We start from the raw sequence: 22,373 nt of genomic DNA on the forward strand, positions 1-22,373 counted from the left end.
CACCTCATTGTAGCATAAACACGACCAAAGGGTAATATATAAGCCAAAAAAGTTAAGCTAATATCATAGAAGACATAATAAATCTTCTCTTATGCCGTCTGAGGCACTGACAGCTGCGTCTGTCATATGATGTGAAAGCATTTTGGAATAATTTTCCAGAGTACAAGTCATCAAATCCAAGAAGGAGTAAAAATTAGATCAAGGAACATAATCACAACTCACTGGCTACAGTAATTTCAGGAGCTGTGTGAAATTTTAGATTTCATTAGTAACTTGAAATTCAATTCCTCTTCACTGTAATATACATCCTGACTGCAATTGGAATAAAAGTTGTCTTTTCTACATTATCAAGAGGCTGACAATTTTTTGTGGTTTCTTTATGTGTGCATGTTTTCAAAACAATACTAGAAGATACTACTAATTAATTTTTTCTTAATTCAAGAATCCTGTCAATTGCCCTTTTCTAAAATAGACTGCACAAAACCACCAAGCCCTCTGAAGAGTGTTTGCATTATCCCTGAGAGCACAGGCAGCTCTCATCCTTCATTTTAGTGAAGTATTTAAACATACCTTTGCCCTACTCAGTTGAGATAAATGCATCACATCATTTGGCTAAACATCTAATGTCAGTTTGGGCCTAGAGCTGATTTTTCAGCTCTAATTCCATTTTTTCAAACTGAATTAAACTTACAAGATCAACTGAAACACACTGTTCCATTTTATTTCACCTGGTATTTGCGCTTGTAAACAGTATAAGAAAATCTCATCTCTGTCCTTCACAGAAGGTGCATGAAAAGATTTATGTCCTTTGCTCCTTCCAGTGGACTCATGGCTCTCCCTACTGGTTTTGATAACAGCCTGCAAAGATCTTCCTGCACTTCATTCCTCTAACATAACACAGGAGAGCTCTAATCACCACAATCAACAACTGCATAAACCAACACATATGTATACATCTTATATACTGCTCCTTCAGTAACCTAAATCACACTTGATGGCTCTGAAACCGGTTCCACGTTTAAGAACTTGTCATCTTTTCCTTGGTACAACTAGATACACTGATGGTACACCAAGCTTCTCCATAACCTCTTCAGAGAAAAGCTTTCTCACACCCCTGAAACGCTAACACAATTCAGACGTATCAGTAGCAACAGAAAGGTGACTTATTGTATTTTAAACATGTTTAAGAAGTTTGATTCTGAGAAGTTTGTATGAACTTCCACACAGAAAAAAGCTAGAAAGTGCTAGAAAAGTACCAGGTGGCATTAGCTTGTAGTCAATAAGCAATCACCAGTTCTTACACCAGAGGCAAATTGAGCTCCCAATTAAATAATTACTTGCAGCAATATGTCACTACATGAGATTTCCGAGTTCGAGGAATGAATGATATTGTAAACGACAGGGAACAGTTCCTTTTGTTTGAGACTGAGATTGTGTTGTATTTCTTCACAAAATAATCACTGACCCAATAAGAGTAATGTTACTCCTGAGTTTGCTTTGCTAAGGAGAATGGTCCCTACAAAAGAGAAAATCATAACTTCTGACACAGCAATAATGAACTGATTTACTTCAGATGAAAGGGAAATTCAGACTTTTCTATTACTATGCCTCTGATTTCAAAGGACTGACTTTTTAAATAATAAAAAAAATAAATAAAGCAGCTAGTGAAGAATTACCAAAGTACATGACCTGGAATGCAGGATGGCCCTGTTTGTTAAGTCAATGGCAGAAGGGCAACTTAGTACCCAAATAAGGAAAATGAAAAATAGACTAAATGGATCAATAACCAATTCTTAAATCTTGAAAAAGAATTCAAGTTTTAAAAAGATCAAAGAAGTAGAAAGACTATAATGAACAGGAAAAGGCCAGCAAGAAGACAGGAAACAGAGGAATGATGAGAATTATCAAAAATTAAGTTAAACTTTGGAAAGTATGCTAAAACAAGGTGCAAAAGACACTTTAGCAATACTACTATGTTATAAGTATTAAATGAAGAAAGAGTAGATATTATATATAGCCTAAATATACCCCATTACCACTATTTCCTACTCTCTTCACTGAGGTTGGTAATTTGTATTATAGGTATTTACAGGAGAAGCATACACTAAATTCTGGAAATGATCTTTCCCGAGACCACCTACAATATGACTACTGATCTGCAGAACTAGTTAAAATCCAAAAAATACCTGGGCAACTAGAGGCCTTCTAGGCTAATACCACTCACAGGAAAACACGAGTACAAATGTTAATGGTTTTCTCCTGCTTATGTGGTATCATGTTAGTTGTATATGAAAATCAATAAATAATTTTCCTTGTCTAGAAAATTAGTGATCTTTTTATAGGATTACATGGTACATCTCCAATCGATGTATATTGATTTTTTTTTTCCCCATTTCTGATTTCCAACATTCTTTTTCCATTTTTCTTTCTTTCAAAGCTCACTCATTTAGTGCTTTCACGAATGACTCTGGCTCAGCATGTGAAAATGAAATCTGGTAATAACAAAAGGAAGGATTGTTCAATATTAAGAGACTATCTTACAAGAAGAGATGAACATTCTTGAAGATGAGATGTCTAGTAATTTCATAAAATAATATTATTCAAAGTGAAAAGTGTAACAAAAATGTCACTTGAGAATCTTACTTAAGAAATACCTAATTCAAATTTCTGCTATAAACTGGGCCTCAGAAAGAAAACAATACAGAAAGCCCTGGATCTACACCTACTTGGAAATGAAAGTTAGCTCCATGCTAACAGTTAGCTGGTTGATCAGTCCGGTAACTACAGGCATGCAGCATGCATACTGTGCCTTTTTCTGACATCTCTGGTATCAGTGAAGGATGCAGAGATACACTGCCACACACTTCTAATTAGCTTTTTACATGGAGTCTGAAAGATTTATGAATGGAATTTTTAGATATGTTTTCCTGAGAGAGCAGGGTTTTGTACACTTTCTATTGAGATTTTTCCTAGCATTTAGAAGCACCTTCCATTTAGTAAGATGACTTCACCATTTTGAATTAAACATACTTCCTATGGTAATCTGGCTACACAGTCACAGTCACGTTCACTGTGCACAACAAAAGGAGACCCACCAACCCTCAACAGGTGGGTTGGACTTGCCCAATTTGGCAACTCATCTGAGACGAGTAAGAAGAGGAGCAGTCTGCACCTGTTCATTAACATGTCATCAAAGGTCTTCCTATCATTTGTTCTCACTTGTTTTATCTACGTTAAATTTAGTCTGGCATTTTACTGCTCAGTCATGGAGTTCTGTACCTTACTTCTGTCCTTCAAAGTCAACCCTTCTCTATAATCCTCTGGTTAACTTAGTATGTATTAGCAAAGTTTGTCATCACACATTTTATGTCTTCTTCCAGGTCATCTGATTCTCCCTAAAACTGAACAGCCTGGGTATACTATCATCATCTCATGTTTTCTGAGTGCTCTTTCCAGAATCTATTGATCACACAGCTCTGTGACATGCTTATGGATATGCAAGTTGATTGCTTTGCTCCCTAGAGCATATTCCAGTGCAGTTGCACATGATAAACTAATGATTTAAAAAGAACTATGACAAATAAGTGTACAACACAACACCTTTGACAGTCTAGAATTGATATTTCTGAAATGATTTGAACTACACTGATGTTGCAGATTTGCTTGACACTTTATACATTTTTTCTCAGTATGTGCTTACTTTTTTATGTACGGAAAGAAAAATACTATAACATAATGATCAGAAAGAGCAACTCATCCTTTTTAATCAGTATAAGACTCATTTGTGTGCTTGACTTTTAATTGTTTCTGAGACATGCAGACAGAAATGTTACATTCAGCCTCTTTCCAATGTGAAAATGAAATTAAATTCTTTGCAGTTCTGATAGATTTTACAATTACAAATGGAAACAACATATTTAAAATATCAAGTCATAATAATTAAAAGCTCAGGAGAGGGGTTTTTTTTAGAACAAAACCTATATTTTCTGATAATGAAAGTTTATTGCCAACTATACTCAGGTAAGCCATGTGACAATTTGGATTTCTCCTGTTTAAAACAAAAGTGGTATTATACTCACAGTTTGTGAAGACTGTTAAGTCCAACAAACATTTCTGGTGTTAGGCAACCAATTCTGTTATTTGAAAGATCCCTGAAAAAAACCAAACCAAACCAAACCATTAGGTCTGTCTTTTGGATACACATCTACATAATCACATACAGTGCCTGTAACTCTTAAGGAGTTAGAGACAAACAAGTAATAAAACCTTTTTTCTGCAATGTAATGTAACTGAATCACAAAATCACCGAATCACCATGGTTGGAAGGGACCTCTGAGATCATCGAGTTCAACCTCAAAAAAACCAGAAAACATACAAAAAAAACCCAACAAAAAACCCCCAAAACAAACAAACAAAAAAAAACCACCCCAAAAAGCCAACACAAACACAACATCAAAACAAAAACAACAAACCAAAAAACACAACACCCCACCACATCACACCCACCCACAAACCAATAATCTTGGGCACTAGAGCACGCCCTGAAGAGCCATGTCTACACGGTTCTTAAATCCCTCCAGGGATGGTGACTCCACCACCTCCCTGGGCAGGCTGTTCCAGGGCCTGACCACCCTCTCAGGAAAGTAATTCTTCCCAATATCTAATCTAAACCTCCCCTGCCCCAACTTCAGACCATTTCCTCTGCTCCTGTCATTATTCCCCTGGGAGAAGAGGCCAACCCCCACCTCTCTCCACCCTCCTTTCAGGGAGTTGTAGAGGGCAATGAGGTCTCCCCTCAGCCTCCTCTTCTCCAAACTCAAAGGCCCAGTTCCCTCAGCCTCTCCTCGTGTGACTTGTTCTCTAGACCCCTCCCCAGCTTGGTGGCTCTCCTCTGGACACGCTCCAGCCCCTCAATGTCCTTCTTGTAGTGAGGACACTGTGTTCAGAACTGAACACAGTACTGGAGGTGAGACCTCACCAGTGCCCAGTACAGAGGCAGGATCACTTCCCTATTTAACAACTTTTGTATTAACATTATTGAGCAATATTCTGCAATTAAAGATACCATCCTGTAACTGATATAAAATCACACTTTAATGCAATTAGTATATGTAGCAAATTAAAAAAAATATATTTCAAATAGAAAGAATTTTATTTATCAAAGTTACTAGCACTTACAAAAAATACTATACATTTTATTGCATGCAATATTTAGCAAAAATTGACATATTTTAGTGTTTACTAATGTCTCATCTCATTGACAGCAACCGCTCTTGCTGAAGAAATCACAGAAACCAGAGGGCAATTAATTTTTGAGCTAGTAAGAAGGTCAGTCTTGGTAAACACTTGGCAAGCTCTTTTAAGGACAATGCTGTGACTGTCTCAGAAAAAAAATAGTACAAGGCATTACTTTCCATCACTTTTGTCTGCAGAAATGTGAATGGGTGCTTTCTGTAGAAATCATACATACATCATAATATATAGGATACTTAAAGGAAGGAGACAAAAATAGGTATGAAAAATTATGTTGTGATAACAACATTAATGGTGCCTTTTGGTTCATTCAGTAATAATGTTTAATTTTTACATATTTGGTTTCAAACTTGACTCAAATTTTCCTTCTTATCAAGTATTTTTTTTTTTAAATAATTGCAGTAATGTAAGGATTTTAAGTGATTCTACATCCGTTAAAATGTTAACATTGATCTGAATATATTTTGTGGTTTAGAAACAGTAGTAGTCTCCTGATTCCTTTGTTATATTGTGCAGATTCTCTATTTTTCTGTTGTTACATGAGAACACTAAAGTAATCAAGAAGAAGAATAAAGGTTGTAGTTTGACAAATCTAGTTATTGCTTTCATGGAGACATATTCAATTAGCTAGAACGTGAAGGCAATTTCTTTAGAATTCACTGCAAAGTCTTCTCCTATCAGATAAAGATTACATTGTTGTACAATTAAATGATGAAGCATCACATTAGAATGAAAATATTTCTTAAATGGTTGTCAAGGATATTAAGTAGGCAACAGTGGAGAAAATAGTGTGAATAACAATATAGTGCAATAATTGCATACTAGCATTACTCTTCAAGTTCTACTAATGAAAGCTACATAGAAAATTTGAAAATATAAGTTTAAGACAAATGTACAAACATATATAGATGTATAAGTAGCTATCTTTCTATTAGAAGAGGGAAATGGTAAACAAGAATCTACCCAGAATTCTTGGTTGAGTAATGCTTTACTTCTGCCTAAGGAAAGTCTGAACGCATATGGAAGAAATGCATCACTATGTGGGGCATAATTTGGGTAGGAAAAGTAAATTTCATCTAAACTAATCAAAAAAAGTGCATATTTCTCTAAGTGTGGCACATAGTGAAATGGTATTTTTAATAAAGTGAAAGGCTACGTACGCTTTTCTCAAAGTTTACTTCAATGAGTGTTATTTTCACAATAAGATATATGACAGTGGCTGAAATCTCAGTATTATGAAACAAGTTTCCTGAAAAAATGTTAGTAAAAAGACAACTTGCTACACATTCCTCCAGAATAATATATGTTATATTACACATAATTCCATTAGTAATGCACAAAGCTGGTGTTCCTTTACAGGAGTAGGACATTTAACTCACTAATGTTGACTTGTAAAATTGACGTTAGAGAAAACAGAACGCTTCTCTGTTGAATAACCAAGTGCCATAATTTTAGTGTTTCATAAATTTACACTTTTCATCAATTTTGTGGGTTAATTTTTGAGTAAACCCTTGAAATAATTCAGTTTGTCATTCAAATACAAATTATAAAGATCTCCAAATCATTCACAGAAAACATTTTGATGTTGACAGCCTGCAGCTTTTGTCTGACCTGCCATAGCCGTATCTCTAGCAGTTGCCCATATTACATCAGCTTCTGGTTTTCACAGAATCATTTATATTTTGCAGGAGAAATAAGAAGATGCAAATGTAAAGTACAGTCTTATAGTAATTACTGTATTCAGTATTCAACAGGAGTTTACACTATTTATTCCTTTTGCTCAACTGCCTGCTACCCAACAGCTGCACAGTTTAGGAGTGCAGCGATTTTCTTGTTTACCATGGAACTACACTGATTTGTACCAAACATGGCAGTCTAGTAATTAATTGAATCCCTGCCACTAGGTTGTTCCCAGTGTTACCTGTTTAGATGAGCAACAAAGGGTTTTTTTGAGATTTAGCATGATAAATCTCAACATTGCCACTTCTAGTTTGCTGACGAGTCTTGTATTCTCACTTTTCCCAGTGCCTAATGACTTCCTCTTCCTTGACTTGTCTCTCCTGGCTGACCCAAGCCTCCACCTGTGCAGTCTTCAATCGTGCAGCCCAAGACTTGCACAGGTTTCCTGGTTTTCCCACAAGAGGTCAGGGTTGTGTTATTAGAGTACGCAGCCAAAGCAACAATTGGTGCTCATTTTGATCATTTCATTGTATTGTTATCCCTATATACAGACTGAACAAGAAAGTTTTGTCCTACTGTTTTTTCTTTTTATTTAAAATGTAGTTGCTACTCAGACTTCATCATTATTATGTCATTGGCTTTCTTCCCAAATGCACTAAAACTTAGTGGTTGGTGTTAGAAAATACTGCTACCTGTGCCATCACAGATGGAAATCTTTTACTTAGGTTGTGTATGCAGTTTTCCCTGTACATTTAGGCATACAGTTAGGCAAGTTAACCTCAGAGCGGAAAAAAGAAGCAGAAGGATTTATAAATTTCTTTTTCTGTGGCTTTGCATTCCATCTCATCTAAATCTTACCATCCCTTGAAAATAAACCCTGCTTTCTCATAGGTTTTCTCGTCATACAAAAGAGAGTACACATGACGGCTACGCTGATTTCTGGTGTGTGCTGATGGCCTGGTTAGCCATTACATGGATGCTGTCACTTTGAAAATCAGAATTAAAAAAGGGTTCATCTCACTTTTCCTTTACACTGAGTAGAACTAAGGAGGGTCTGAAGTCCTTGTTAATTAAAAGCAAAAAGGCCCACTTGTGGGACCCTAGTAACTTAGATATTTTTTCACTCTACAAATGTAGTTTAAAAATCAGCCAGTGCTTTTCAGAAGTACTATGAGAACATTTTCAAAGAGAAGAATGCAAGCATGATGGACAGGGATTATACTGCATAAGTCTTGTTTCCTTAGAAAACCATGCTAAAAATGAAAAAATATCAAGTAGAGTCAGTATGAGAGGTATGAAAATGCTAGACAAATTCTAAAGCATGACAAAGTTTCTCATCGAATGATTTATTTCATAGACCTGATCTGTGATAATAGTAATGTAGAACTTACATAATGAAAGAACTTAGTGTAGCACAAAACATTGTTTACACATATTTAAACTTAGTTTTATTTCTGAGTAATGTCTATAGTGATATATAGTCTACTAAGTCATTAATTAAGCATGTTTTTTAACTTTATAGATGTACTTGTTAGGACATTTATTGGAGAGCAAACAGATAATTTTAAATGGGAAAAGGTAAAAAAGAAGAAGGAAATGGGAAAAAAAGAAGGGAAGGAGAAGAAAAAGCCATGGTAAATCTAAAAAGCACAGTGTGTGATTTTCTATTTTACAGCCAGTGTCCTTATATGAGTATTGCTTGGTGGCATATTTCAGTTGCCCAAGGATAGAAATGCTGATACAAACACAATTTTCAGAATAATTCAGAAGGAATTAATACTTACAGGCGCTTTAGTTCTGAAAGTCCATGGAAGGCCCCTGGCTCAATTGTGCTGATCAAATTATTCTTCAGATCTCTGGAGAGACATAATAGGAGGAGCAATACATTATCACTTTGCCTACTGTACTACTGTTATACACGAGTATGAAATGCAATGAAATTATAACCTTTATTTTTTTTAGATAAGACTAAGAATGAATTTCTTTAAATAGTAACATCAAAAACATTGCATTATTTGCAATTTATGAAAACATTTTTTTCCAAGTAAGATGGTTAAGGTTAGATGTTAAAAAAATATATCTGCTTGTTTTAATTCTTCCCCTACTTATACTTTTCAAAACAAGCTTACTGGTCATTCTTGCCCCAAGAAAAATGTTTTAATCAATGAATGAATAAAAAAAAAATCCGGTCAGCAAAGCAAGAGCCTTTTAGTTTGCTTACTCATTGTGCTGTGCACTTTACACTTAATAAACTTCTCATTTCCAACTAACGCAGGCAAAGCAGTTGGCATGTGAGACATAAACAGGTTTCTGTCCTGTAATACAAGCAATTTCTCATATTTTGCACTTAGTGACAATCCAGAGGGTTGGTTGTTGCACAGATAAAGAATATTTCACTGTGCTCTTGGCACAGTGCTTGGGGCCATGACATTGCTCTCAGCTGAGTCCCCACAGAGATTTACTACTGAATTGTCTCAAGACTTTTGTGATGTGAACCCTGAGGAAATGCCTTCAGTGTAATTAGATAAGCAGAGATAAATACTGTAAATTCCTGTAGAGTCAGTGTTCATCTCCTGACAATTTGTAATTCATACTGAATGACTGGTGCTCAGTACTATCAGTGTTGTTGCTCACACTGACCACTTCCAGGTTATTACAGCATGTACACTGTAATAATCTGCCAAAGTATGGATGTATTGACAGCCACAGGAGTAATCTTATTTAATACTTTTTATTTTACTGCAAATAAAATGCACACCAGGTAAAACCTTAGCTCCACTAGTTGTGATTGTCCTCAGTAGGGAAAGATTTAATCCCCAGTGTTTATTTCACAGGAGCTTATATTTTAATTTCAAAGTCAAAACCATAAATAAATATTTCTTAATTTCTCATATTTTGCACTTAGTGACAATCCAGAGGGTTGGTTGTTGCACAGATAAAGAATATTTCACTGTGCTCTTGGCACAGTGCTTGGGGCCATGACATTGCTCTCAGCTGAGTCCCCACAGAGATTTACTACTGAATTGTCTCAAGACTTTTGTGATGTGAACCCTGAGGAAATGCCTTCAGTGTAATTAGATAAGCAGGCCTAGGAGATAAATACTGTAAATTCCTGTAGAGTCAGTGTTCATCTCCTGGCAATTTGTAATTCATACTGAATGACTGGTGCTCAGTACTATCAGTGTTGTTGCTCACACTGACCACTTCCAGGTTATTACAGCATGTACACTGTAATAATCTGCCAAAGTATGGATGTATTGACAGCCACAGGAGTAATCTTATTTAATACTTTTTATTTTACTGCAAATAAAATGCACACCAGGTAAAACCTTAGTTCCACTAGTTGTGATTGTCCTCAGTAGGGAAAGATTTAATCCCCAGTGTTTATTTCACAGGAGCCTATATTTTAATTTCAAAGTCAAAACCATAAATAAATATTTCTGCATTTTGGTAGTAATTTTTGCAGATATTTTGAATACAGTTCCAAAAATTTTTGTCACACCCATTTCATTTTAGTGATGATGTTGATGAGTGGTCTGTCCCTTACAAAGATCTCTTAACAGTCAAGTTCAGCTTTCAGCTTGCAACATGTAACACTAAGAGTTCTTAAGAAAGTGGTAAAATATTCTGATTACTTATGTCTTACATATAAGATATGTCTTACATATAAGAAATGCACAGCAGACCAAGACAGTGATTTTGATGGGAAAAAAAAACCCCTGGAATATCAGTTCAGTTTAGAAAATACAGATACTCAGTTGCTTAAGTTGTAAAATCCTAACTGTAAACAAGATTCACTTAGCATTTGTTAAAGGCTACTCAGCTCAAAGTTTATGCTGCACAATCTGCAAGGTGTGATACATAGGTATGATACATCACCTATCCAGGTGATGTATTAAATTTAGATTACCATTTCTTCTTTGTTCCAGCTTGCTCTACACAGTGCTTTCATCATGACTATGTGTTGCACCTGATCTTGTGACATATTGAAAGAAGAAAAGGACCAGGAAAAAGGTAGAAAAACTGAAATCAAACAATATGCTATGCTTTGAGACTTTTAAAAATGTAAGTATTGCAAAGCATAAAGGTTTACTTATTAAGAGTACCTGTGATTAACTTAGCTGAAGTTACAAGCATTCATAAAGTTATGAAATATATTAGCAAATTTTTTAGCCATGCATGTCTGAAAACTAGTGGTTTAATTTCTTACTATTTTGATCTGAGCTTCTTTAATAAACCATTACCTGTTCATTATGCAAATACATTCAATAAAATATTTTAATCTCAGTCCAACGTAAATAGAATGGATATTACGGGAACATATTAAAAATACACCAACTATTCCAATTGTCCAGTACTTTTAAACAGTCTGAACAGTGACACACGACTGTATACATACATAGATACTTTAAGCACATGCATTACATGGCATAGGTCATTCCTATTTGCCAGAGCCACAATGGCAATAATCACAGAATCACAGAATCACAGAATCTTAGTGGTTGGAAGGGACCTCTGAGATCATCGAGTCCAACCATAAAACAAAACAAAACAAAAAAAAAAAAAAAAAAAGAAAAAAACAAAAAAGACTGAAGCTTATTTCATTCTGCCTCAGTTTCCCTGACAATAAAATCACATGCCCTGAAGAGCCACGTCTACACGTTTCTTAAATCCCTCCAGGGATGGTGACTCCACCACCTCCCTGGGCAGGCTGTTCCAGTGCCTGACCACTCTCTCAGTAAAGTAGTTCTTTCTAATATCTAATCTAAATCTCCCCTGCCCCAACTTCAGACCATTTCCTCTGGTCTTGTCATTTGTCCTTTGGGAGAAGAGGCCAACACCTGCCTCTCTACACCCTCCTTTCAGGGAGTTGTAGAGGGCAATGAGGTCTCCCCTCAGCCTCCTCTTCTCCAAACTAAACATGCCCAGTTCCCTCAGCCTCTCCTCATAGGACTTGTTCTCCAGGCCCCTCACCAGCTTGGTGGCTCTCCTCTGGAATTGCTAAGCAGTTGCTCACTCATTGCTAAGCCAGTAAAAACCATAAACTCCAGAAGTGCTCCCTTTTCCCTGCTCCTGTGCAGCACCGAGATGTCTGCCTCTGCTGCCTGGGAAAGAGGTTGAGCCCAAGAAATTCCACTTAGTCTCAAGAAACCAGCAATATGAGCCAGCGGGGGGAGAAAAGGTGGCACACAGGAGGGGACCAACAAGGAAAGTGTCAGTTCAGGAGAGAGGTAAAGGTGACACAAAGGGGCACAGCTCAGGCAAGGAGGTTGATGGTGACTTGAGCGTTCATAAGAAAGCACAGTCTACGACCAATTTTAGGCATAGGTATAAGCTCTTTCCTTTTTCCTGGAAATCACGTAAGCAAAACAATAGCAGAAACACAGATGTCAGGGTTGGTGCTCGCACTGGTTCTTATCTGGCAAAGCACACAACAACCTAATGCACAATAGAGAGGAATTAAGGGCTACAGCCACCCTCCTGTGAGTGTTCTGCCCTTCTTCCTATTCCCTAATCCAGGCAAAGCAGTTTTCTTCCTTGCTTTGTCTCCTTCCATTCTACTGGATTTGGATGAAAGTGACAGCTGCTGATTTAATCAGAAATTAAATACAAGGCATGACGTTTGTTACCATAAAAACAGGCCCTAAGAATTGGAAGAAGCTTTGGGTTTTTTTAAATTCTGTGGTCAAAAATTTTCCTTTTAGTTTCCTGGTCCCACCAACAGCTACTAGATTCATCTTTCTTCTGCCTTCATCTGCTCAAGAAGTTGTGACTATTCCTTTAACTCTGAATTTTCCACACCTCCTCATAAACAAAACTGTTTATACAAAACTTCTGCAGTCTCTTCTTCAGAGTCCATCAACTCGCAAATTCAAGTCAGTAGGTTTGGTATAAGTTATGAGTGTATTTTCCTTTGATGGATACCTGCTGTATAGGTTAGACAAAGCCTTGGGCTTTTTAGCCTTCAAATAGTCAATACTAAACAGTTTGGTCTGCTCTAGCTCTGTTCACACCAAACATCAGGGCTGAGCTTTCTCTGGACAGCACTACTGACAATGTCCTCACAAATGAAATGTAGATGCTTTTGCTTGTATAATGTGTTAAATATGTAACTACTCAGGCAGAAGGAATTTCTTTAACTTGCACAAGTGAGTCCACATGGAGTGGACTGAAAGGACACTGATCTCATTATGTGAACTTCTGTATTCTTAAAACTTAAAATTAAAGCAAACAAAACCCCCAATCCAATGCTATAAATCCTTTGGACCTATGCTGATTTATCTCAGGCTTTACACTGGGACACATTTGAAAACCACTTAGAGGCGTAATTCAGAGCAAATATTCACATTTTAGGCAGGAGAAATAGACAGTTTTATTCATTAATCTTTATATCAATTACCCACACATTCTGTGTTAACTGACAACTCATCTAAATGCTCTGCAAGTTGTAATTAGGTGAAGTGATTGTCTCTTATAGCCAGCAGTGGTAACAGCTCATAATAAATATGAAAGAGTCAGTATAAGTGGGAAACTGTTGGCAGGTGAGTTTTAATGCCAGTCAAAATAATTACATAGACAAAAGGTCTTCTATTTATTGAAATCCTCTATGTTCTAGTTTATGGAAACTCTGCTCTGTTGCCCCATAACTTGTAACCACATAGGAAAAACCAGCATAATCTTAAACTATCATCTACAGGAAGAATAAAGGCCAGTTTAATTTAGGAGAAGGCAGATCATTTGAAGGAAAAGTGTCCATTGCTCTACTGTCCCAAACAGGACATCTGGTTTCCTTGTTTTGGAAATTAAACTTAAATTAGGTAGGACATTTTAGTAAGAATATTCTCAGAAAATTGTAGACGATTATACTACCCACAGTCCCGGAACTTTCTTAATAATTAGTATTATTCCATGATGTTTCCTTGTACTTGTGGCCTAACAAAATAGGTGTTTTCTTCCTCATTGTCCTTGAAGACTGAAATGTGATTAAAATAAAGAACTAAAATTATCACAACTGTTGATCACTTAAAATTCTTACTTCTACATTAGGAGAATCTATTTGCTTGCCTCCCACTTGTATTTTTTACAAAATTACTTTTATTAAAATATTGAATTAGCTTCTCTCATTTTCTAATTTAGCTAAGAGTTTGTAATATTGAAGCCTTATATCAACTTTCACTGAGCCAAATCAAGAAACCAGAGTAAATTTGGTTGTATGTTTACATTTTTTCCCCAAGAGCTGCTGCTGAGGTTTGGCAAAAGGTCATGATCCAAGGCATGCCAAATAGCAGCCCAGCCTGGGCCACACACATGCACACAGGCATACATACCGTGCAAGAGATTTTATCACCAACCAAAAGTAAAAGAAAAGGGAAACAACCCCAGTATAATCATATTGAATGACCACATCACGACCCAGTTAAAATCCAAAAAGAAAGTATTTTCTAACTAACAGTTATGGTTTTGCATCATTTCTGATGCAGCATTCTAACTTTAAAGTATCTATTCTGAATCTGAATGATGTGTCATTAGTGGTGTGGGTGTATATATCTAATGGCGTGACCTGAAAATAAATCAAAACCAAGTGCCTTGTTCGAGTACAGATAGATGGAAGCTACAGGAAGTTAGCTGTAGTCATAGCAACTGCAGCACTTACATCAAGACTGCACAGCTGCACAAAAATAAAATATTACAATATTTATTGAAATATGTTTCCTCTAATTTTATTACAGTTGCTAGATATACTTGCTGCATGATACTCTGATCATAACTAGACCTGAATAGCTAAAAGAACAATATAGAATGGATCGCATTACTGTTGAAAACCAATCACAAATGGTTACAGTAAATTAACAGAGGAGAGTTTCCTTTTCAATTACAAATCTGAACTTACATAAATTACATACAATAACCATCAAGCATCATCTTCCTACATGTATGTAGATAATTTGTATGTATATGCAAATAATAGTCCCACAGACAAGAACACTCAAGGTATCACAAGCTGCTGGGACTTTATCATCTTACACATTAGACTTTGAACTGACTTTAACTTACTAAAGATGTTTAAGAGGAGTTACCTCAACAAAACCAGCTGATTTAAGGAGGGGAAATCTGTGTTTGAAATATTCATGTCCTGATGGCTTAGCTGAGAGGTAAATGAAACAAGAGGAAGAGGTTACAAAAGGGACTTTACAAGAACATTTAATAGCTATGCGAGGCTTCTTAGCTATTAGATGTTTTCTGTGGCCAAATCCCTGGTTATCTAAATGTGTTCTTGAGATTCTTGATGCTTCAAGTTCACAGTATGCACTTACATAGCATAAAACAGTGGGAAAAAGTCACTAAAATACGCACAGTCTATTAACAAAAGAATCAATTTATCTTAAACTACATTCTGACATTTTGGGCATTTTGTACCAACATTTATGCCTTCAGACACTGCAGATTCTTCCCCCAACTTACAATATATGTACTGTAGATATTTTGAAAACATATTCATAACAAGAACGTTCAACTAATTCCAGTACTTTGTTCAAATTCCTGACATGGATATCTCTTTCATAAAAAATTATAGGTTGCACCAAGAGGACATCTGTGTTTAGAAAGCTATCATTATGGTGCTGCAAACTTTCCAAAAAAGCTCTGAGAAGAGCAATCAGTTGTTGAGCAGATGCCAAATACCAGTGAAATATGACTGACTTTCCACATTTTGCATATTACTATGAAACAACAACAACAACAACAGGAAAAAATAAATAAAATAAGGTCACATCTTCCACTTCTTTCTCATGCAAAATATTCCAGCTAAACTAAATAGTACCTTTGCCTGATACATGAATGCAGACTTGGGATCCTTGAAGAATATTAACTTTTAAACATCATTCTGATCAGGGTGGTAGGAAAGAGGCATAGCCAATGACGAAAGATAACACTTAGCACCCATCCTGCAGTCATGGCAGTGACTGGCAGAGTTAGCAGTCAGGGACACAGGAAAAAAGATTTAAGATTATATTGCTAAAATGTGTTTGAAGACATTTCAAATGCAGTCATACTGTACCTATCAGAAACCAATCACTCATTATTATAATTTGATGGCCTGGATAAGGAACTGGCTGGATGGCCACACTCAAAGGGTTGCAGTCAGTCAACGGCTCAATGTCCAAGTGGAAACCAGTGCTAAGTGGTGTTCCTTGGGGTCAGTACTGGGACTGGTCCTGTTTAACATCTTTGTTGGAGCCATGGACAGTGGGATTGAGTGCACCCTCAGCAAGTTTGCCAACGACTCTAAGCTGTGTGGTGCGGTGCACATGCTGGAGGGAAGTCATGCAATCAAGAGGGACCTGGACAGGCTTGAGAGGTGGGCCCATGCAAACCTCATGAAGTTCAACCAGGCCAAGTGCAAGGTCCTGCACTTGGGCCATGGCAATCCCCGACACAAATACAGGTTGGGCATAGAATGGATTGAGAACAGCCCTGAGGAGAAGGACTTGGGAATGTTGGTGGATGAGAAGCTCAACATGAGCCAGCAAAGTGCTCTGGCAGCCCAGAAAGCCAACTGCATGCTGGGCTACATCAAAAGAAGTGTGGCCCTCAGGTCAAGTGAGGTGATTCTACCCCTCTGCTCCCTTCTGGTGAGACCCCACCTAGAGTACTGCATCCAGTTCTAGAGTCCTCAACACATAAGAAGGACATGAACTTATTGGACTGGGTCCAACAGAGGGCCATGAAGCTGATCAGAGGGCTGGAGCTCCTCTCCTGTGAAGACAGGCTGAGAGAGTTGGGCTTGTTCAGCCTGGAGAAGAGAAGGCTCTGGGGAGACCTTATAGTAGCCTTTCAGTACCTGAAAGAGGCGTACAGGAGAGATGGGGAGGGACTCTTTACCAGGGAGTGGAGCAATAGGACAAGGGGTAATGGTTTTAAACTGGCAGTGAGACACTGGCCCAGGTTGCCCAGAGAAGCTGGGGCCAGGCTGGATGGGCTTTGAGCAACCTGGTCTAGTGGGAGGTGTCCCTGCCCAGGGCAGGGGGGTTGGAACTTGATAGGAACTTGATCTTTAAGGTTCCTTCCAACTTTAACAATTCTATGATTCTATGATATTATCAAAACTTATTTTCATCTCCATTGTTGGTGAATGCACATTGTAGACTGAGAAACAGGCAGGTTAAACAATATCCATTACATGGTATCATCAGTAACTCCCATGAAACTTCAGAGCTCTTATTTGTTGTCTTTTTATGATGAAAGTGGATATTTAATCTACTTTCCAGAATCAGAAAAGTTATGGCTGCATTGCAGTTGTTTCAAGTCATAAGGATAAATCTTTTTTTAGAATATTTCTGCAAGATAATAAACATAAACATAAACATGCACATAAATAACAACAATAATTGCCTGCTTTTACAGACACAGAGGCTACAGGTCTTTTGTTCGTTTAGCATTTTGGTGCATGTTGATTATGCATTTTCCTTTAATTTTCTTTTTTAATTCAAGCCATTACTGGTTGGATTACCTAAAACAATAGACCCTAAGGAGTTGACAAAAAAATAACTGCTGCCCATTTAAGGTACTAATGAATGATCATAAGTTTTGAACCAATCACTTGATGGCAATAATGACATATAGAACAATAGGAAGGTCATCATGTTTTTGTTGCTTAATTTAAGGATGATGACTCATTCACATCAAATGTGCTATGGTAATTTGACAGTTACGCATTATTTAGGAATATGCTTTAAAAAGTGCCAGCAATGGCAGCTGAAACAAAACAGATACAAGCTTTATGGCAATTTGCTTTCTTCAAAGTATCCCACAGAATGTTACAATGTATTTCATTTTAATAGTGATAATCATAGAGCAAGACTATAAGGCTCGGAGTGTTTTAATTGAAGGAGCCGTATGACAAAAAAGATCAGTAGAAATCTTGGTAGAGAAGGACAGACTTTTCTTGCAATTTTTTTGTTGATACATTTTTCTGTATGTATATATTAGAAAATAACATTTTAAAAGATTAATTTATGCAGTATAAACTCTAGTTTCATTCTAAAGATAAGAATCTGGGATAAGGATGCAAAGGTGTTTGCTACCTGCATTTAGTTTAACATTGTGTTATTGATAGCTCAAAATGCATTTTCTAATAAAGAAAAATCATCTATGCTTTTCATATTCCTTTTCTTTGATCTGTTTGCAAGAAGAAAAAATTCAGGAAATACATTTGAATTCCAAACATACACAACTGTTCCTATATATGCTTTCTTTTCCTGGAAAATGCCACAAAACCAGAGATGTATGGTGGGGTCACCTTCGGTCTGAAAGGTATTGGCTACGTAGGCGCAAAAGTACAGGCTTGGCAGTTGTAACCTGGGGATCTGAGACAGAGTGGCCGTGTTGTCCAGCAGAAGGAGTCCCATGGATCAGTTCCATAGAGCTGAAACAAGACTCAGATGTCAGAAGCAATAAATGCCGAGGGAAGCACATAAAGTGGATTTCAGTGTCCACAGCTTTGCAGGCGGCTCCACAGCGGCAGCAGAAACCCCCATGGGTGTTGGCCATCATGCCCTGGTGTACAGCAACAAACCTGGTGTAATGCTGATTGCCATAGCTGAGCTCCTGTCTATCTGTGACTACGTTGAGGCATGATGAGCACAGAAACCTTTGGTGGATGAAAAGAGCCAGAGGCTTCCTTAATTTCTACACCATTGGGACTTCTCTGTGCATTCATGCCTAGAAGGCAGCTCAGCATGAGGCAGGTTTCTTGACGTGTGTCCCACTCCTTTTAAAAAAAGGTTAACCATTGTGGGAAAAAGAATAAGAAAATCAGTTCGGAGCAGAATTCCAAACTGTGAGAAAATTGCTTGCAAAGAAAGTGGAAAAGGGGGGGAAAAAAAGTATGTTCAATTTTTTTTGAGTGAAGTGCACAGACCAAACAAAATGTAATAGACACTTAGAAAGTGGATAAAAAGCACTCCCTACTGCGAAAGCTTTAAACGCCAGGATAAGAATGGTTATTCCACATTTTAAGACTACCATTATTTGCCTGTTCCAGATTTACACAAATGTGTTTTAAACATTCTTATTTCAAATGTCAAACTCTGGGGTTGAAGTTTAATAGCATCACTATTGAAACTTTGAAAATGAAATATTGGAAATTTATCCAGTATTTTCAGAAGTGCATCTGATTTAATTTTCCATAGTAAAATAGGGAGGCTTGCATGTTTACACTAAATTATCAGAGGTATCGGGGTAATCAAAATGTGTTTTATTATCTATGAGAACCATAAAATATACAAACCATGGAGTCTTGCATGGTTTTGTTTTAAAGGAAATATTTGGCCTTTTTTCTTTTACTAAACCAATAGTGACTTAGAAGAATACAAGCAATTCTATGTTGAATTTCAATTTGAACTTCAGAGAAATATTTTCTTCCATGACTTAAAAAATCCAAAGAACAGAAGAAAGAATTCCAGCTTGAGCTGTAACAAAAGATAAGTAGCTGCAGATGGCCCAAGATCAGCTTAGAGAAGTTTCAGGCCACAAATAAGACTTTACTACTCAGTGTAAATCAATAAAATAAAATTATCTTGCCTGTAATGTTTATTTTATTGTATTTTTTTTTTGTAAGACAGGAGTAGAACATTTCTAAAAATAAAGTGATTCAATCACATGTCAAGGAGGGACTCCATCTTTCTGCCTGCTTACTTTTTCTATGTAATCTCACTAAAAGAGTAAGAATCTTAATTAATGACATCATAAAGAACATAGTCACTTCTTATATACTGAAACTTGAGTGAGCTTCAGTTATTTAGATCCTGAGGGGACAGAACATGACAACACTGCAATGACCTTCACCCATGTCCAGGAATGAGTACACTCAAAGATATTCTTCCTGTTTACCTGGGAACATGGCAATGCCCAGACATCCCAACATCACCTAGAGCAGGAAGCCTTTTCCAGATAAGGAGGGGAAAAAGTCAAGAATAGAGACCATTTGAACATTTAATTCAGCCAACATTAGCGGGAACATTAATTGCATAGAAGTCCTGACAATTTAAATGATCAATAAGAAGTGATTTAAGGATAATAGGACAAAACTGTCTATAAGTTCTTTAGCTCAGAGGAATTAAATCTTGGTGAAAGACTGGTCTGGGAATCCTTCCCCAGAAGCCTCTGTTTTATATAAACTAGGGCTTTAGTAATAACTTAGACAAATTTAAGTAATTTAAAAAGCAACTATGTGTGCCAATAAGGAGGCACATAGAATTGCCTTCCCCTGAAGAAATTCGGGTTAATGAGTATCCTCTTCAACGATGCTGAAGAACTTCCTTGAGTATATTTACTGCACATTTCTTACATTTGCACTTTCCTGCAGGCACTTGCAGAAATTTTAAAATACTTTTTGCTAAAATTTCATATGAAATTTGAATGAATGATAGAGCAAACTAGAAAGCTGAAAAGTCAGGAGACAAGAGGATCTATATGAAAGTACAATTTCTACATGTTCTTTAAGCTCACTGGCATATACACTATATGCTATGCAATGCCTATGTTGTGAGATTTTCAAGTAAAAATTGTTATAAACAAATTGAAAAAATTATATTTCTTCAACTTTAAAAGTGCCAGACTAATATTAATTTCAAGTAAAAAAAAACCCTCTCCTAGTAAAAATAAAAAGAAGTTGGTACATACTTTAAAACTTGTCCCTGGTGGTCCCATTTGAAGTGTTATTTTTCAATAACTTCCATGCTTTGTTGTTTTTCTCCTAGTGTTTCAGACAAAATTACAGTATTTAAAAACTATATTTTCTTTTTTATATATAAATGTCTCATTTATTCACCTCTAGAATATGCAAAGATTACTAAAAAAACCCAACGCAGTCATAATAACACACATTAATAGCTGAGGCCACAGGAACACCCACAGGTCTCCAAACTCTGAAAGCATACCAAAAAATGGAGGAAACAGGAAAGGAAACACAAAAAAAGGATGCAGGGATAGAAGGAATATGTTACTGTTGGAGATAATTATTGCTGAACACTGCTAGTATGTTTTGTTCAGGTATCACTTCCTTTTCTATATTTCTCACTGCATAGAGTTATAAACTTCTTTTCCCAGCTTGTTTTTTCACACTTTCCTTCATGGCATCTCTTGTCCTGACTTCTTCACGTTGTCCCTCTGCCAGGCCCCCAGAAATGGGGGTTTGTTTCCACAGTCTTCCTGCGTAAGGCCAGGGACCCAGGTATTCTCTCCCACATGCAGTTTATTCATTCAAAACCTCATTCAGGTATGAAGGGGGCAGAAAAGCCCACGGCTGCTTCGGGGAGCCACAACCCAATTTCTCTGCTCTCTGCCCTCGCCAGCTGTGTTTCCTTATGGGTTATTTTATTTTCAGTTGAGTTAGTGAATTAAGGATGGTACTTCTCAGTAAAGCGCACATGCTGTTTTGAGAATAAAAGCACATAGACAGGGTGTTAATCAGGAATGGATATTTCACTTCAAAGCTCAGAATCATGCCCATGAATGATAAATCCTAATACAACTATTTCCCTACCAAAACAACCCATTAATACTTTCCAGTGTTGCTAGAGCTCGAAGTATCAAGGAAGAGACGTTGGTGGCAGCAAAAGTGCTTTATGGTGGCACATGTATTTATAAATCTGCACTTGATACATCTTCTAAAAGGATGACAGCTTCTAGCACAATCTTAAGTGTTATCTTAATGACATCACTACAGATAGATCATACAGCTGAGATGGCTGACTGTACATTAGACTAACTGAACTATTTGTGGTCCTAATAGGAAACAGGAGCCTAGATGCTCATAAATTCAATTACATGGCTTCCTGAAATACAGCTAGACATCATGTTACATATATTTTAAAAAAATATAATATATTATATAAAATAGATAATATTAAAAAAAGTCTGTGATTTAGAGAGCTATATAAATTAACTTTACAAGTTAGTTTATTTTATATTCCTGTCATTTATGACTACTAATTATTGACTTTCTATATAGAACATCTTATGTAACTTTTCTAATGTGCAATGCCCTGATAAACCTATTCATGACTATGCTGTAACAAAAATCATGTTAGTGTTTAATGAACCAGTTTGTTTAACTCTACAAATAGCAATTATTTGCAACAAAATGATGACTTAAAAGCAAGTGTCCAGGCAAAACTCCTAAGAAAATCTACAAAGCGTTTTTACACAGCTGCATTTTAAGAGGTGTATAAAAATAATTCCTTATAATAATAACTCTTACATGTAGCAAATGTATCTGAACTAGTAGACTGTTAGATTAATCTAGGTTAGGAATACAGCTACAGCTGAGCATGTACAGGTGCTTTGCACTGACTGTCAACACAGGAGAGATGTTTTACATTCTAACTTGACAACAAAAATGATCTGCAAATTATGACCTTTCGTTCCTGCCTACCATT

The 22,373-nt window shown here is 36.6% G+C and overlaps 1 protein-coding gene across 1 annotated transcript in view; it reads right to left on the minus strand.

The window, feature by feature from the left end:
- The window catches only part of ADGRA1 (adhesion G protein-coupled receptor A1), a 286,732-nt gene that overhangs the window by 220,374 nt on the left and 43,985 nt on the right, over window positions 1-22,373 (minus strand). The window contains exons 2-3 of the mRNA XM_014959599.1: window positions 8,718-8,789; window positions 4,080-4,151 (exon numbers count right to left, since the gene is read on the minus strand). Of these exons, the coding sequence (XP_014815085.1) occupies window positions 4,080-4,111 (32 nt within the window). The 5' untranslated portion in view covers window positions 4,112-4,151; window positions 8,718-8,789. The remainder of the gene's footprint in view (window positions 1-4,079; window positions 4,152-8,717; window positions 8,790-22,373) is intronic.

This window comes from Calidris pugnax, unplaced genomic scaffold, assembly GCF_001431845.1.
Source record: "Calidris pugnax isolate Ruff unplaced genomic scaffold, ASM143184v1 scaffold4, whole genome shotgun sequence".
NCBI classification, from domain to species: domain Eukaryota; kingdom Metazoa; phylum Chordata; class Aves; order Charadriiformes; family Scolopacidae; genus Calidris; species Calidris pugnax.